The sequence below is a fragment of the Panthera uncia genome, assembly GCF_023721935.1.
Source record: "Panthera uncia isolate 11264 chromosome A1 unlocalized genomic scaffold, Puncia_PCG_1.0 HiC_scaffold_17, whole genome shotgun sequence".
Classification (NCBI taxonomy): Eukaryota; Metazoa; Chordata; class Mammalia; order Carnivora; family Felidae; genus Panthera; species Panthera uncia.
The window spans coordinates 90,289,322-90,305,718 of record NW_026057577.1 but is presented as its reverse complement, the minus strand read 5'-3'; the positions used below and the strand labels follow the sequence as shown (position 1 = coordinate 90,305,718).

General features: G+C 38.7%; 1 protein-coding gene across 5 annotated transcripts in view; it reads left to right on the top strand.

Moving 5' to 3' along the window:
- Nucleotides 1-16,397, top strand: part of CPEB4 (cytoplasmic polyadenylation element binding protein 4) — a 73,048-nt gene that overhangs the window by 42,113 nt on the left and 14,538 nt on the right. For all 5 annotated transcript variants that reach the window (XM_049647771.1, XM_049647770.1, XM_049647772.1 and 2 more), the window contains 4 exons: nt 10,136-10,309; nt 13,461-13,550; nt 13,924-14,042; nt 16,211-16,325. In XM_049647771.1, coding sequence (XP_049503728.1) covers nt 10,136-10,309; nt 13,461-13,550; nt 13,924-14,042; nt 16,211-16,325 — 498 coding nt within the window. The remainder of the gene's footprint in view (nt 1-10,135; nt 10,310-13,460; nt 13,551-13,923; nt 14,043-16,210; nt 16,326-16,397) is intronic.

Below are 16,397 nucleotides of genomic sequence, written 5' to 3'. Positions count from 1 at the left end.
AGATAAGGGGGAATAATATAAGGGGTTGCCATTACAGCAGGATCTTAGCTTTTCTTGTGGAACGAGTTCCAGAGTCTGTGTGCTGGAAATGGCAGTGAACCCAAGATTTGAGATATTGATGTGTGATCTTAGGCAAAGTGGTCAAGTCTTCTTTGTCTCACTTTCCTCATGCAGTTGCTAAATTAGATCATTTGCCTCTGGGGTCCATCTTTGTTGAGGCGAGACTCTCTCATGGGTTTTCTTTAAAGCTAAATTCACTTAAAAATTTTTAGAGTCTAGTATTATATTTCCTCCTCCCCCCTGCCATTAATATCCTTTCTTTTATGACTAGATTAGTTTTTGTGACCCCTACCTGGCAAAGAAAAATAAAGGTAACTTTCTCCCCCAAATAATTATATTCTGACATTTTACTGGTCCACAGACTCTATGGTTTTTGCTGTTACATTCATGGAAATTTTGTTTATTAGATATACTGGCTGAGGTTAATATGGTCTCAAACTGAAAGGTAGGAAGATAAAGAACAAAGAGATGTCAAAGAGGGGGAACTTACTGGTTCCTTAAGCAGGATCGCAGAGTGGGGTTATGACTACCATAGTCTCAGATCTAGTGTTCATCTCAGAGGGTCCTAGAACTTGATTTTGTCAGATTTGATCAAGTGTCAGTTTTTAATCACCAGCCAACTAGGACCAGATGCCAATTTATACATTTTTAATACGGAATAAAACTAGGTTGACCGGATGCTGGAGTTGGCTGACAGGGTCATTTTCTCCCCGGTAGCAAAGTCCAGATTATAGCAGATTACTTTAAAATCCTGGAATTAAAACAAGGTGGGGACGGAGGGACGTTGAGGCAGTTTTCAGTCACCTTGATTAGATGTGGGCATTGCCTGTTCTCTTCAGTCAGATTTATGAAGCATCTTCTATGGTGGATTGCTTCTATAGATAAATTACTCTTATTCATGTGTTGAGTTTTTAGTAACTTTGCTGTCAGTTTAGCTCATGTTTTGGAAATCTAGTGTAAAGCATTAATTGTACTTAATGAAGATAAATTCACAAATACTACCCATTTCACAGAATTGAGATGACGATGAAATGCATGTAAACCACTTAGCATAATACATGGCACACAGTCAAATTAAAATAATTAGAATGCTTAGGAATAGATGCTAAAAATTTGTCAGGAAAAAACAAAGGATTAAGAGGAGTCTAAGAATTGTCTATAGTTGACCATGCTTTCTTTGTCTGATTATTAACAGAGGGGCGCCTGGGTGGCTCAGTCGGTTAAGCATCCGACTTCGGCTCAGGTCGTGATCTCGCGGTCTGTGGGATCGAGCCCTGTGTCAGGCTCTGTGCTGACCGTTCGGAGCCTGGAGGCTGCTTTGGATTCTGTGTCTCCCTCTCTCTCTGCCCTCCCCCCACTTCTCATGCTCTCTCTCTTTCTGAAAAATGAATCAACATTAAACAAAATTAAAATAGATAACATGAAACTTACTGTATTCATTTTGAATTACAGTCCCTTCCTGTCTTATGTCCTTGCAGTCTTTTCTGAAAACTGAAGATAACAGCCTAGTTCATTGTGCTGCTATATATTCATTACTGAGTTTAAGACTTTAAGGAACTATAGGAGCTTTCCTTCCCTGCCCACCATAAATCATCTGTTCATGTTTTAAAACCTTTATAAAAGTGGTTATGTAGCTATTCGACTTCGTGTAACCTGCAGTGTTTCAGAGGTTTTTTCTTCCAAGCCACTGTTGAGCGGAAAGACATTTCTCTTTTGTTCGGATAAAAATGTGTAAGAATTGTTTACTCTTTCTCCCGTGAACCTCTGAATTTCGACTATGATTTTTATCGTACAATTTGTTTTGAAATTTTCAAGCAATCTCCAAGTTTTTTTTTGGAAAAAAGTAGGGTTTAAATCCTCAATAACTAAAAAGAAAAAAAGATTCAGAATGTTCAGAGTGGTCTATCAGCTTCAGCAGTTTATATTGAGTTTATATTGGAGTAGTGTTGGGATTTGCATGTACAGAGATAAAAAGGGCTTACTCATCTGGTAGATCAAATTACTTTTTTCCCCCTTGGCCATGCTCGATCATCAGTTTTCATACTATGCAGTGACCTTCATATACCACTCATGACTTTTAAAAGACACTGCAAGTATAATTCAACAGATAATAATTGATAACGATGCTGAGAATATTGTAGTGCACATTCTGGGGAATTATTCAATTTATTGCCGTTATCAGTTGTAGACATTTTTTTTTTTAAGGGACATTCACAGGGGAAATCCTTGGGTTTTAAGTGTATAAAACCCCCAAACTTCGTAGCTACTTTCTGGATTCTGTATTCATTTGCTAGAGCCGCCTTAACAAGTACCATAGACTGGTGGTTTAAACAGACATTTTTTTCCTCGGAAAAAATAAACTCCAGCTTCGAGTCTTGGAGGCTAGAAGTTCAAGATCATAGTGCCAGGAGGGTTGATTTCTTCTGAGGCCTCTCTCCTTGGCTAGATGGCTCTCTTCTCTCTGTGTTCACATGATTTTGCCTCTGTGCATGAATGGTGTCCTAATTTCTTCTTATAAGGACATCAGTCATTTTGGATTCGGGCCTACCTCAATGACCTCATTTAACCTTAAGTACCTCTAGAAAGATCCTGTTGTCAAATATAGTCCCATTCTGAGGTCCTGGAGGTTAGGACTTTAGCATATGAATTTTGAGAAGGGGACACAATTCATCCCAGAACAGATACCTTTTCCAAATAAGTTTTATGTAATAGGAATATAGTTAGAACATCCATTTCATGGTTATGAAAAGCAAGCCTGAAACTGACTCAGTTTCTCAGCCAAGTCAGAAAGGAGCTTGGGCCAGACTATCCTCAGGTTCCTCAGATTCCTTGGTGTAGCTTTGAGACAGACATCAGATTAAAAGATTAATTTTCCCTTTACCCATCTTGAGAATTTATTTTGCCTGAGAAGACTAACATACAACTACCACCACCTCTGTATAAAAGTATTCGTGCTTGGTACTTTTTTTTTTTTTAATACGTATTTATTTATTTTTGAGAGAGAAAGAGAGTTCAGGCAAGGCTGAGAGCGCAGAGCCTGATGACAGGGCTTGAACTCCTGAACTGTGAGGTCATGACTTGAGCTGAAGTCAGCTGCTTAACCAACTGAGCCACCCAGGCGCCCCTGAGCTTGGCACTTTTTTTTCCCCAACCTCCCATTCCGCTGCTTCAGCCCATAGGATTAACTGCTTCAAAAATAGAACTTCTGGCAGGGAAAGTTTATAGAATAACAGCGAAATATATTAGGTTTTAACAGATTCATGTATGTATTTCCTTTTCTTTGTGGATGTCTTTTACTTGGAAGCATCCATTAAAATATTTGTTTGTCCCAGATAGGAGATTCGTAAGAGATCTTTTAAAGGTTAGCATAGAACAACAACTCTTAATTATAGTTCTTTGGAATGAGAGGAGGAAGATTGTTTGCTTAAGGGTTGCAGGGCGGCGGGGTGGGGTGGGGGGTGGCGACATACACAGAAATCTATGAAAAGAGAGAAGGTATAATTTACCCAGGAGAAAAGTAGATTATAGTCACTTACTGAAAATGTATATAATATGGTTCTAGTTGCTAGAATAAGGAGCATGTTGAAAGATGCCTTCCTGAAAAAGATAATATGAAAACATTGTAAACTCTAAAGTGCTCTGCGGTTGTTAGCCTTAGAATAGTAATGAAAAGCCGAGAGTAATTATTGAAGACCAACCTCAGAATATAGACACATGAGTTTACTTTAGTGGAGGGAGAAAATCACTATTTACTGAACATCTGACTATGTGGTCATGATATATACATAGGCTATCTTTTGTTATTCTCTAATCAGCTCTCCATTTTTATAAAAAACTGAGGGTTGGGGATATAGAGAAACTAGGGTCACATTCTCTGCCCTTCTCTAAAATAGCTCTTCACACATAATATGTTTGTCTCATCTTATCAGTATCTTTGAATATCATACCAACAAGTTAGCGTAAACACAAGCCAACGTGACATAGGAGATTCTCACTGTGAAACGTAGATTTAAAATTTGTGACAATGCGTCCATTACATTAGGGGTAGATTTATAAAATGATTTAAAATGATTCTTTGCATCTTTGTTGAATTGTTGGCCCCAGTCTTTATGATGATTGCCTGCTTTTTGTTTCTACCATCTTCATTCTTTTAGCTTCCAGCCTTTGATTTATATCTTTTTAAATGACTGCTAATTTGACTAATTCCCCTACATACTTTTTTTTTTAGTCCTATTGGAAAAATCTGTTGTTTGATAACATCTTTTATTCTGAGCCCTCTCCCCTTGTTTTTCCAAATAGAATTGCTGTTTTCTCAGCTTGGGGGCAGTGAGAGTTGTAGACCAAAGGCCTGAGGTAGGCCAGAGTTGCCGGAGTGTGATCAGTCTTTCATTGCCTCCTAAAACGTAGTAATCTCTTATCCCTCATGGCCTAAAGCCTCTTCTTTACAAAGTTGCTTTTCTTTAATATATCATTTGTTTATTTTTAATGTCAGTACCAAGAAGAAAACCAAAAACGATCTGTGAGCGAATACAGTAATGTAGTTGATTAATGTAAATAATACAAAAAAGGATAAAACAGGAAGTGAAATCCTTCTTTCTTTCTCTGTGCCAGTTTTTCTCCCTGAAGGTTCTTGTGGTTTTTAGAAAAAAGATTTATGCAAATTCCCACATGCCTATTTGTATTTTCTTTATTTTTAAATTTACACGTTATGAACCATACAGTACACACATGGGAAACTCATGGAAACTCTCTTAAAGAGCTTTAGATACCAGCACATGAATATTTGCCACTCTTAAAATGGCTACATGCTAGGTATTTACTTCTTAAGATTGTTTCACTGTTACGGATACTTGTTTCTTTTTGACAAGAAACGAGAAACGTTTGACAAATGAGAAACAATGAGAAAAAGATACTTTATAAGAAACAAATAATATTTTCATTTTTATAATGATGTATAGAAAAAAGATCTGAAAAGTCTATCTCTATCTTCTTTGCAAATCTAGCATCCCAGAGTACTGGAATGTTACTAGAGGGAATTTAATGATGAATGTAGGGCATTTGTAAGCAATCCTGTGGAGACATTTCGGAGAGAAAGTATTTATCAATAGACCTAATAACAGCATGCATCTAGGAATCATAAAAATTGGTAGCTATGGGGCACCTGGGTTGTTCAGTCAGTTAAGCATCCGACTTTGGCTCTTCAGGATCTCGCGGTTCATGAGTTTGAGCCCCGGGTCGGGCTCTGTGCTGACAGCTCAGAGCCTGGAGCCTGCTTGGGATTCTGTGTCTCCCTCTCTCTCTGCCCCATCCCCACTCATGCTCTGTCTCTCTCTGTCTTAAAAATAAATAAAACATTAAAAAATAATTTATAGCTACAATGTTTCCAGTCCATTTAGAGCATTTTTGAATCATGTTAATACTGAACATGGAATTATTGAGGACTTTATAAGTGAAAACTAAGAAATTATAATAAAAGTAGATAAACATATAAATAGTAGTCATTTTAAATCATATGGGGACTAGAAGATTTGTGTGTAATAATAGCATGCATTTTACAAATATCTTTAACAGTGTACCCTTTGAAAATTAAAGGAAGAATCTGGGCAGAGTTTATTTCAGCCAACTTAGCTAGAATTTTCCAAAGTGTGGATTTCTTTATACATATTTAAGTGATTTTTTTTTTTTTTTACCCACCACTTCCTTGGATGTTTGAGAAACATGAAATAATATGTAACATTTGATGATCATGAGATTCCAAATCTGACATTTTCCTCAATAAAGTGGTGCAGACCTGTGTTTCAAGTATTCTGTCATCATAATCTTAAGCCAAGTATAATTTGAAATAGTTGGGAAAAAGATGCTTATTACATCTTTCCTATGTAGGATGAAGTGGCACCATTTACTACTCTGTTAATATCTGGGTTCTGGTTACATAGGTGTATTCATGTTATGGAAAATTCATTGGACTCTGTACTTAATGATCTGTGTACTTTATTTTGTCATGTCAAAATCTGCATTAAAAATAATGTATAATTAACAGCACAATAATAAGTGGAAATAAACATTCTTCTCTTCTGTGTTCTAGAATATCATTGTTTTAAAAAAATTTTTTTTTCAACGTTTTTTATTTATTTTTGGGACAGAGAGAGACAGAGCATGAACGGGGGAGGGGCAGAGAGAGAGGGAGACACAGAATCGGAAACAGGCTCCAGGCTCCGAGCCATCAGCCCAGAGCCTGACGCGGGGCTCGAACTCAAGGACCGCGAGATCGTGACCTGGCTGAAGTCGGACGCTTAACCGACTGCGCCACCCAGGAGCCCCAGAATATCATTGTTTTTATCTTTTGGTACTAATTTATATTAATTTCCCTACCTCATTTGACAGTTTTTGTGGTTGTAAGCGTTGTGTGCCTATCACTTATTTTTCTCAGTGTGGGAAAGCATTTCTGAATAGTTTTCAGAATTTAACCATGAATTCTTGTGTATTAACCAGCTTAATTTTGTGGTATAAGATCAAAGTTTGGAAGTATACATTTAAAGATTTTTGAGATTTTATTTTTGCCTTTAATCTATAGCATTTACTGTTCCTGAAACTGTATTTATTTTTGATAAGTGGAAGCTATGAGAGCTTTATGTTAATTTTATAGCTTTTAAAAGTCTACTCTTTTCAAACATTTGTTTTCTTAGAAATCTGAGTAGCATCAGTCAACTTTTTAAGTTTGACGGAACCAAGATTTTCAAATCATTCGTTTTCCCAAACTCCCTTGTCATTGAAGTAGTTATAGGAATAGAATGTTCTTAAACAAGCACCTGTTTTTATATCTTTGTCTTTGCAACCTATGTCAAGTTAACTGAGAAAATACCTCCCCTCACCCCAAATTTAAGACCTACCAAAGTGAAAACCTAGTTGAGGGAGGGAGATTTTTTTGTGGTTTTAATCCATTTGTTCAAGTATTTTGGTGAAATCCCATGTTACCTACGAGTGGGAGAACATGTATTTTGTATGAGACAGTCTCACTTTGGAAAATACCCACACAGTGCTTCTAAGTTACAACTCACTTATAACTGAATTAAACATCTTAAGCATTTATTTAGTGGGCTAAGAACTAAAACCCCGACCAGTTTGTATAATGACTTCTTCAAGGTACGACTCCACCTTCTAACTCAAAAATCTACCCCGACTTCCTGTTTGAACACTCCTCTGCAGCCAGGTCCTCACTCGTTCCATGTCCTTCTGTTCTAGGCACCTTTTCCTGACCATGACAGCACTCCTATTTGCTGCATTACTAGGCCTGCAGTGCCCTTCCTCTATTTGTTCCTTAAGGTCTCACATGCCATCCCATCTCCTGCTCCAATGCCACACCCCCTCTCCCTGACTCTTTCATCGGAGCCAGTTGCTTTCCTCCTCTGTTTCTGTTGCACCTAACACATAACTACCACTGCAGTAGGCATGCTGTATTATCATTATTTGCTTATGCGGCTGTCTGGCATTTAAGTTTGCTAGTTCTGTGTAGTCAGGGCCATGTGCTTTGTCTGTAGTGCCCAGCCAGATCAGGCATTCAAGCAATGTTTGTTGAATTGGTTTCAGGTGTTCGGACAAGCCGGGCTTTTAAGTGCCAGTTGGTTTCAGGGGAGCCATTTTCTCAAAAGCTTCTTGATCTAAAGTTTGTACTGCCCTTTTCCCGATATTCAAGGAAATACGTATCAGTATATTGTATACTTCTCTTAGCCGTAACTACTTGGCAATAAAATGCCAGACCTTTTGCTTTTCAGCGTTTGGGACATGGTGGGAAATTTGACAAGGGACAAGAAACTTCCTTTGGCTAAAAGGAAGTTTATAAATTGCCTAAAGATTTCATTTGTTATGATTTTCTTTATGAGGGATTAATCAAGCCATCGTGTAAAATTGCTATTTATCCTGTAGTGGTGAAAAAGTCTTGAATTAAATATTGACATATTTGCTGAATTGCTAGTTAGCAGGGAATTCTGGGACAATGTAAGATCAGTATGGTAGGAGTCGGTTTAGATCGTGTTACATGTTACCTAGTTTGGATCCTGGGTGACAGTTATAGCCAAAAACTTCTCTTACCACAAGTAAAATTCAATACAGCTTTACAGTGTTCTCGAAGAACTTAAAAACAAGTCAGAAGGGTGTATTAAATTGACCTCTCACCATCCAAATTCCTTGTTTTTGAGACATTTACTAGGAAATGCGGAGCATAGCCAACTTTTTTCAGTTTCAAAAGCTGGTAGTTGAAATCACAGTTGATTATTTTGACAATGTTTGAAAGGTTGTTTTTGTTTTTTGTTTTTTTTCTCATTTGACATGCAGCAAGGACATATGGGCGAAGGAGAGGTAACATTATTGTTTCTAACTTTTGAATGTACCAGTTGTATTTGGAGAGGACCCAAGTTCACTCAATTTCTAACCCTTGTGGGGAAAGGGGGCGGGGGAATGCACCATAGCTTTGATCCGTACATTATGTGTCATAGTCAACATTATAGACTTTCTAATTTGAAGGAGTCAGCATGGTAGGATTTGGATTTGAATCAATAATGTCCCCGAATTATAAACCCAACTTCTTTGTATCAGAAGATTTATTTTGCTTTTTTCCTTGCTGAAAGGAATTTCTTAGGAGAAGAAACTTAAGGATCTTTAAAAAGGAAAATATGGGGTGACTAGTCTCAAAGTACCTGATCATATTGGAAGCTCTGTTATACTTGAATACCTTATGTCTACTTTTCTCTACTAATTTCAGCATAATACTGAATGAGATTAGCTACACAAATGACAAATCCTATACATTTCCAACACTGGAGGAAAAAACTCAAGAAATTTTAGAGAATTTAAACGAACCATTTCCTAGAGGTACCTGAATAAACCTTATTTTTGACGCCTGTGATAGCTTTGCCTTTTTACAAGCAAGGTGGATAGTCAGATAGCTCAACTCTAAAGTGGAAGTGACTTTTAAAGACCATATAGGAAATAACCTCCAAAGTCATTTTTTATCTTCATTACATAGCCCTTGAGCTATAGTTTTATGGGATAAATTCATAGTGAGTACACTGTTACTATTTGTGTTCAGTCAGGAAGGTCGAGAGGAAGGCAAGTGTGGCAACAAAGGGACATCGGAATGTTTCAGTGGAGGAAGAGCACTGACAGCTACATTTCTGTAGGATCTGTGAACAAACTCCTCAGGTAGTACCTGCAAGGAAATTGGCAGCCCGGAAAGTCCCAAAACAGCGCTCGAGAGATTCTACAGTTATTTGTAGCTCTGTGTTTTCGCTTATGATTTGCAACGTTCATATTTTGCGGTCAAGTACACAGGGGAATAATGTGAACTGCTTGGGCATCTCTGGTCTCTTCCGCTTATATTTTCTGTATCACAGGATTTTCAAACCGCACACGTAATGCCTAGTTTTTAGAATTAGCTGGCACCGGTGGCAGCTGGTCCTTACTCAAACTGAAAGAAAATAGATCGTTAGCATGCCTAAGAATCTTAAATTCTGTAAGACTAGACAGTGAGGTTGGAGAGCAGCATTAAATGGGTTTCGATTAGAACCCACTCAGGTAAACTAAGGTGAGTGCTCACTTTAAGAATGGACTTGTGCATTTTAAGGACAGTCTTAGAGGAGGTCGTGCAGGCTACGTCATTCTGTGTTTTTGAAAAACTCAAGTGATCTAGCATCTGCTAGTCAAACTTAATACTTGGTATACATGTCTAGGTTGCCCGTGACCATGGGGCCCTGCCAAGGCAGTGCTGTCTACTGCCAGCTGCTTCCAAAAGAGAGTGCTCCCTCCTACTATACTTCTAGTTCACCTCCCTGAAGTTTCTGGATCCCAGGGGGCTAGTTGAGCAGTCTTCTGTTTAACCGTGTGCTTTTCTCTCTGACTCCATTGAGACTTGAAAGCGATGGGAATTCAAGAGCCTATCTAAGCGATTTGTTATCTAGTGAGAAAAATAAAAGCAGCAGTTTTATTGAATCTGCCCTTTTCCTGGTTTCTTGGGTGAGGTCATCGGTGGCAAGGAACATTTGCTGTTAGCGTTTTCTTTTTTTCCTGCTTTCTATTCCAGGTCAGTCTTCACTGTTTCCAATGGAAGATGGATTCTTGGATGATGGCCGTGGGGATCAACCTCTTCATAGTGGCCTGGGTTCACCTCACTGCTTCACTCACCAGAATGGAGAGAGAGTGGAACGATACTCTCGCAAGGTGTTCGTGGGCGGATTACCTCCTGACATCGATGAAGGTATATTTACAAAGAACTGTTAACTGCACGGTGCCTACTGTGGCACATAGTAGGTAACTCATAGGTAGTGGTGGCTGTTATTATAATAACAATCTTATCTGACTCCAGGTATTCAGTTTCGATTTGCATGATTCTTTTGTTCTATCTCTCTATCCTGGCAAGTGAGAGTAGTTTACGGAGGAAGGGGAACAGGACTTTGGCAACCAGCTGAAGCAAGTGATTGTGCTAGATGAAAAAGAGTAAACATGGGAAAACCGGCTCAAGGAGTCTGTTGTGGGCAAACAGTGCTTACTGCGTTTTCGTCCGTGTGGGCTGCCTTGGCCAAATTCCACTATGTGTTTTCCTATTTGTTTCCTACCTTTCATGAGTGCCCCATAAATGTGGTTAATTGAACATTTAAAAATCTTAGATTAAGTGTGAACTTTTGGAAAATAAAGCCTGAAGGAGTACCACAAGAAAGGGAATCTTCAGGGTTTTATCATTCAAGGAGTATTTTTTCACTTGTCAAATATTTACAGGCTTTTAAAATGCCATGCACTGTTCTTAGGCTTGTTTATAGTATAACCAAGATAGAAAGTCCTTGTTTGCATAGAGTTTCAGTTCTAGTGGAGAAAGGCAGATAAAATAGTGTGCAACCATGTAAGAAAGTATCAGAGAGTAAGTGTTGAAAAGAAAATAGTGTGATACTGTGCTATTTTGTGATACGGTGATATCTTCTTAGATTAGGTGGTTAAGGAAATCCTCTTTAGGGAAGTGATATTTGAGCTGAGACCTGAATTAGGAGCCAGCCATGCAGAGATTTAGAGGACTAATTGTTCAGTAATATTTTATTCCTCTGTGGGTCTAAATGACCTAGTAAAGACCCAAGGTGCAGACCATAGAGCAACCATATATCCTTGGTGGTGGTGGTGACGTTGTTGTTTGTCCTAATCTCTTTTGTCTTGGTTTCCCGAATTGGAAATGGAAATCAACCAATTAATGTTACGGAGAATAGTTTTCTCTAAAAATCTGTAAAGTCATAATAATAAGGTTTAATGGCTTCCCATTAGGCTGAGATTAAATGTATTGAGTCACTTCATTTTCCTGAAGATGATCAATCTTTTGGAAGGTTGAGACAAAAAGGTTTCAAAAAGCCAAAGACTGAAATAAACACGGTTCTCTTTTGTTTCGTTTGTTTTGTTTAATCTATGAAGCTGTGTTGGGATTTCAGGTGAGACTGAATCAGTCTCCATCCTGTCCTCAGAGGGCACAGCTTTCCAAAGTGTTCATCTTGGGCTCACCACGTGGTCACAAAATTGGCCTCTCTAAGTAAGCTCCGAAGTGCAGCCTTCTCTTTTCTCTGCCTGGAATCCTCATTTTCCCTAGTACCATAGGTTCTAGGTGGTTTTTTGTTTTGTTTTGTGTTTTAGCCTTTTAAAGTCTTTATAGCCCAGATGGTGTTTAACGAGTGAATTACATGCTTACATACAAAAAGAGAGAGATGACTGAATTTGACCTGACCTTGCCTGGGATAAACTCCTTCCTGGCCTAGATAGTCTGTATTTTTTTTGGAAAATTACTGAGCCATCTTAAATGTGCAGTTTCTAAAACTCTTAGAAGCACAGGTAGATATAACTAACCTGGCAAAGGAGATGGTTTAAACTGAGCCAAATTAATGGGAATGATGGTAGTCGTCTTGCATTATCCTTAAGACCAAGCATATTGATAAGTTATTTCTATAACATGAAATATGCAGTCCTGGAGAATATTGTGCTATGTGGAATGGTACCTCAACAATTACAGGGTTTCTGGTGACATAGGGTTAGAAGCAGCTAATTTCGAACCTGTTGAACTTTGTACCCAAAGTTCATTAGGAAGCACCAGCAAAAAGGAAAGTAATGTCCGCAGATAGCTTGGACAATGTAGGCAAGTAGGTCAGCACGGTTGGAGGTTACCTCAAGGAATACTGAAAATGCACAAAACCACTAGAGCAGAAACGCTGGCTTGCAAGCTTGGAGGCAGTGCAGATGTAACTGGACCTCAGCACCCGAGAAGGTGCAAACACTCCCGAGAAAAGAGCCCTGCAAGGTTGAGAGTATACCTCTCCAGCGAGAGAGCCCTGGTCGCTGTGCTCATTTGTAATTTTCTTACAAGAGAGAGGGAGGGCTCCTGCCAGCATATCAGACAAGCTAGGGGCTTTTTCTTTTCCTGAGGAAGGTTATAGTTCTCCTCCCACTATGCTAGCTCACCGTGCCCAGGAAAAATCACTTGTGAGCCAGTAAAACTTCTAGGTTGTACTGATTTCCTTCCTCTATTTACCAGTCTCTCTTACGTGAGCTAAATGGTACTGTAGAAACAGGCATCAAGAGGAGCGCAGACTGTACTGTTTCACAATCTGGAGGAGAGAAAAACAGTTCTACCAGCTTGGAATTTGAGCACATCTCCCATCTCTTCTTTTCCTCTGACCTGCTCTCCTTCTGGGTCTTATCTATACACGCTTACCTACCGTTTCCAGAACTTCTTTGGAAATTTATTTTCCTATAGTCTACTCATGAGTCTGGTCATGAGGAAATGGTACGGGCTGAGAGTCATCCTACAGAATGAATGGCCTCTATCCTTTTAAGACTGTCAAAGCTATAAAAGATAGCAAAGAATGAGAAGCTGTTCCAAGACTGGAGAATACTGATACCCTAGGGGCAGGACATCTAAATATATCACGTGTCCTGGATAGGATTCTGGATCAGAAAGGGAAAAGGAGATACTACTGGGATGGGTCGAAATTTGGGTGGAGTCTGTGAATTGGGTAGTAATAGTGTATGAATATTGATTTCCTGATTGGGAGGGTTACCTGGTGGTAGATGGGGAGATGGCCTTGTTTTGAGCAGGTGCCAGTGGTTGTATTTTGGGGTTATAGAGCGCGATGTCAGAAAAAAAATGATAGGTAAGTAGGTAGGTAGGTAGATAGGTTGATTTCATGCATACATACAGGTAGAAAGAAGGGCAAGAAATGTGTAAAATACTAACAATTGGGGAATCTAGATGAAGGAGGTGTAGGAGTTCTTTGTACTGTTCTTGTAAAGAGTAGATTTGAAACTTTTCTCTAAACCACTTCCCCAAAATGATTATAAAAATATTTAAATTTACTGTTTTGTTTTGCTTTGTTGTTCTTTAGATGAGATCACAGCTAGTTTTCGTCGCTTTGGCCCTTTGATTGTGGATTGGCCTCATAAAGCAGAGAGCAAATCCTATTTTCCTCCTAAAGGTAATTCTCCAAATTTAATATACATGTACAGTGTATCCTTACATTGTTTAATGTTTAGCCTTTTAATAAATGTTCATCTTTGCTATAAAAGTTTCCGTTGTTAAACTTATATTTTCCCAAATACATCTTTAAAATTTCTACCTAATGTATACTTTCTATTCAAATTAAATTTTACTCCAAAATACGTTTCAAGATACCAAACTGAACTTTAATGTTGATACTATCAGACTTCAGGTAGGAATATTTAAGTTTATTAATTTTTTTTTTTTACTCTTTTTCTCTTCCTTAGTTTCGGTTTATCCTTCCTTTCTGTTGAAGAATTATGTAAAAAAAAGAAGGGAAACAAATAAGCCTCTTTTCCCCTTTTTATCAGGCTATGCATTCCTGCTTTTTCAAGATGAAAGCTCTGTTCAGGCTCTGATTGATGCATGTATTGAAGAAGATGGAAAGCTCTACCTGTGTGTGTCCAGTCCCACTATCAAAGATAAGCCAGTGAGTGTTGTCTAACATGAAAATAGCTTCTTGTTTTTGCCTCCATCTCTGCTTGGTTTGAAAACCCACAGACATCTTGATGTGTTTGTTAATGGATAAGTTTGTAAGTAGAATGTCGTTGCTGTCAACCTCCTAACATTGACATTCTGTATTATTCGTGCGCATTCTTTTGACATTGAATTTTTTGGTTAATTAAAATATTGGTAAATCTTTACCATTGAAAGACTTCAGTCGATAATACGTTTGATAAAGTAGCTGAATTTCCTCTGAGTAATAGAACTCAAAAATCACAAATACGTATTTGTCTATCTCCTTCTTCTCTTTGATCAAAATTTTACCCAATAAATGTCCTTAACTTTTTGCACAAGGTATTCTCCCAAAGTAAAATGAATTATGTATATAGAGAAAGGTACGTGGCTTTTTTTTTTTTCCGTTTTAATTTTTTTTTAACGTTTATTTATTTTTGAGAGACAGAGAGAGTCAGAGCACAAGCAGGGGAGGGGCAGAGAGAGAGGAGACACAGAATCTGAAGCAGGCTCCAGGCTCTGAGCTGTCAGCACAGAGCCCGATGCGGGGCTCGAATTCAACAAACTGTGAGATCATGACCTGAGCCGAAGTCGGATGCTTAACCGACTGAGCCACCCAGGCGCCCCTGGTTTTTTCTTTTTGAAAAAAAAAATTTTTTTTATCAAAAAATTTGGTCTTTAAGAATAGTAGCAACTGTCCTGTTTTGACAAATCTGGCAAATCAACAACTGATTATCACTCAGGTTGATCTGGTAATGGGGTGCAGTTCAGAATGGAGGTGCCTATGGGTTCATACTGCTCAAGCAGTAATTAGTGGAGCTTCCCTCGGGGTTGTCTAGGTCAGGAACACTCTTCCCAGAGTTCCCATGGCCTAGACTCTTTATACTTGACTTGTTTATGTTCCCCCATAGTCTTCACAGTATTTGAATTTGGACCTCTGGCCTAGGACTTTGTTGATGGGCATATTGGGAATACCCCACTATGAACCTACCCATAGCCTTTGGTATGGGCATTTGTAACAATAAATAAATGCAAACAATTAGGATGAGATACATGATTCTTGGTTGGCTGAAGCAGTGGAACCATCGCTATGTGCAAATATTATTCTTGGTTGGCTGAAGCAGTGGACCCATCGCTATGTGCAAATATTAATGTTTTTACTTTGAAATGCTTTTTGAAATAATGCAACAGGTTTGTTAGTATTAGGAGTAGTTTGCATTTGTAGGATTGGGCACACAATCATAGTTTACTTATTAGCACTGTATTTTTTTTTTAATTTTTTTTCTTTTTAATGTTATTTATTTTTGACAGAGAGAGAGAGAGAGAGAGAGAGAGCATGAGCAGGGGAGGGGCAGAGAGAGAGAGGGAGACACAGAATCCGAAGCAGGCTCCAGGCTCTGAGCTGTCAGCACAGAGCCCGCTGCGGGGTTCAAACTCACAGATCGTGAGATCATGACCTGAGCCGAAGTCAGACACTCAACCGATTGAGCCACCCAGGCGCCCCTTTAGCACTGTAGTCTGATTAACCTCAAGTACCATGCTAACTTACATTATGTAGATTTGGGGGGATCGGGTGGGATGGAAGCCCAAATAGTGTGAAAAACAGCTAATTACCGATAATTGAAGTGTTAGTGATTTAGTTTATAATAGGTAATGAAACTGAACTTTCCATCTTGGTTCACTTGGTTCGCTTAACATTGGTTCACTTAAAAAAATCACTTGGTTTACTCTTAAAAATGTAATGAAGGGTTGGGCTATGCTATTTGTAAGTCTTCTAATTTTACAGCCTTATTTTTTTTTTTTCAACGTTTTTTATTTATTTTTGGGACAGAGAGAGACAGAGCATGAACGGGGGAGGGGCAGAGAGAGGGAGACACAGAATCGGAAACAGGCTCCAGGCTCCGAGCCGTCAGCCCAGAGCCTGACGCGGGGCTCGAACTCAAGGACCGCGAGATCGTGACCTGGCTGAAGTCGGACGCTTAACCGACTGCGCCACCCAGGCGCCCCTAATTTTACAGCCTTATTGATCTATAATGATGTGGATTATTGTTGCTCTTCAGATACTCTGCAGTAATTTTAAACTTATTTCTCCATAAATTGTCAGCATTAAGAATGAGACATTTTGGTTTGTCTGGTCCCTAGGTGCAGATTCGGCCTTGGAATCTCAGTGACAGTGACTTTGTGATGGATGGTTCACAGCCTCTTGACCCACGAAAAACTATATTTGTTGGTGGTGTTCCTCGACCATTACGAGCTGGTATGATTAAACAAACAAAAATACCCCCTTTATTCTTTAGCATAAGAAATAACCTTATAAAGTTTTTTTTTT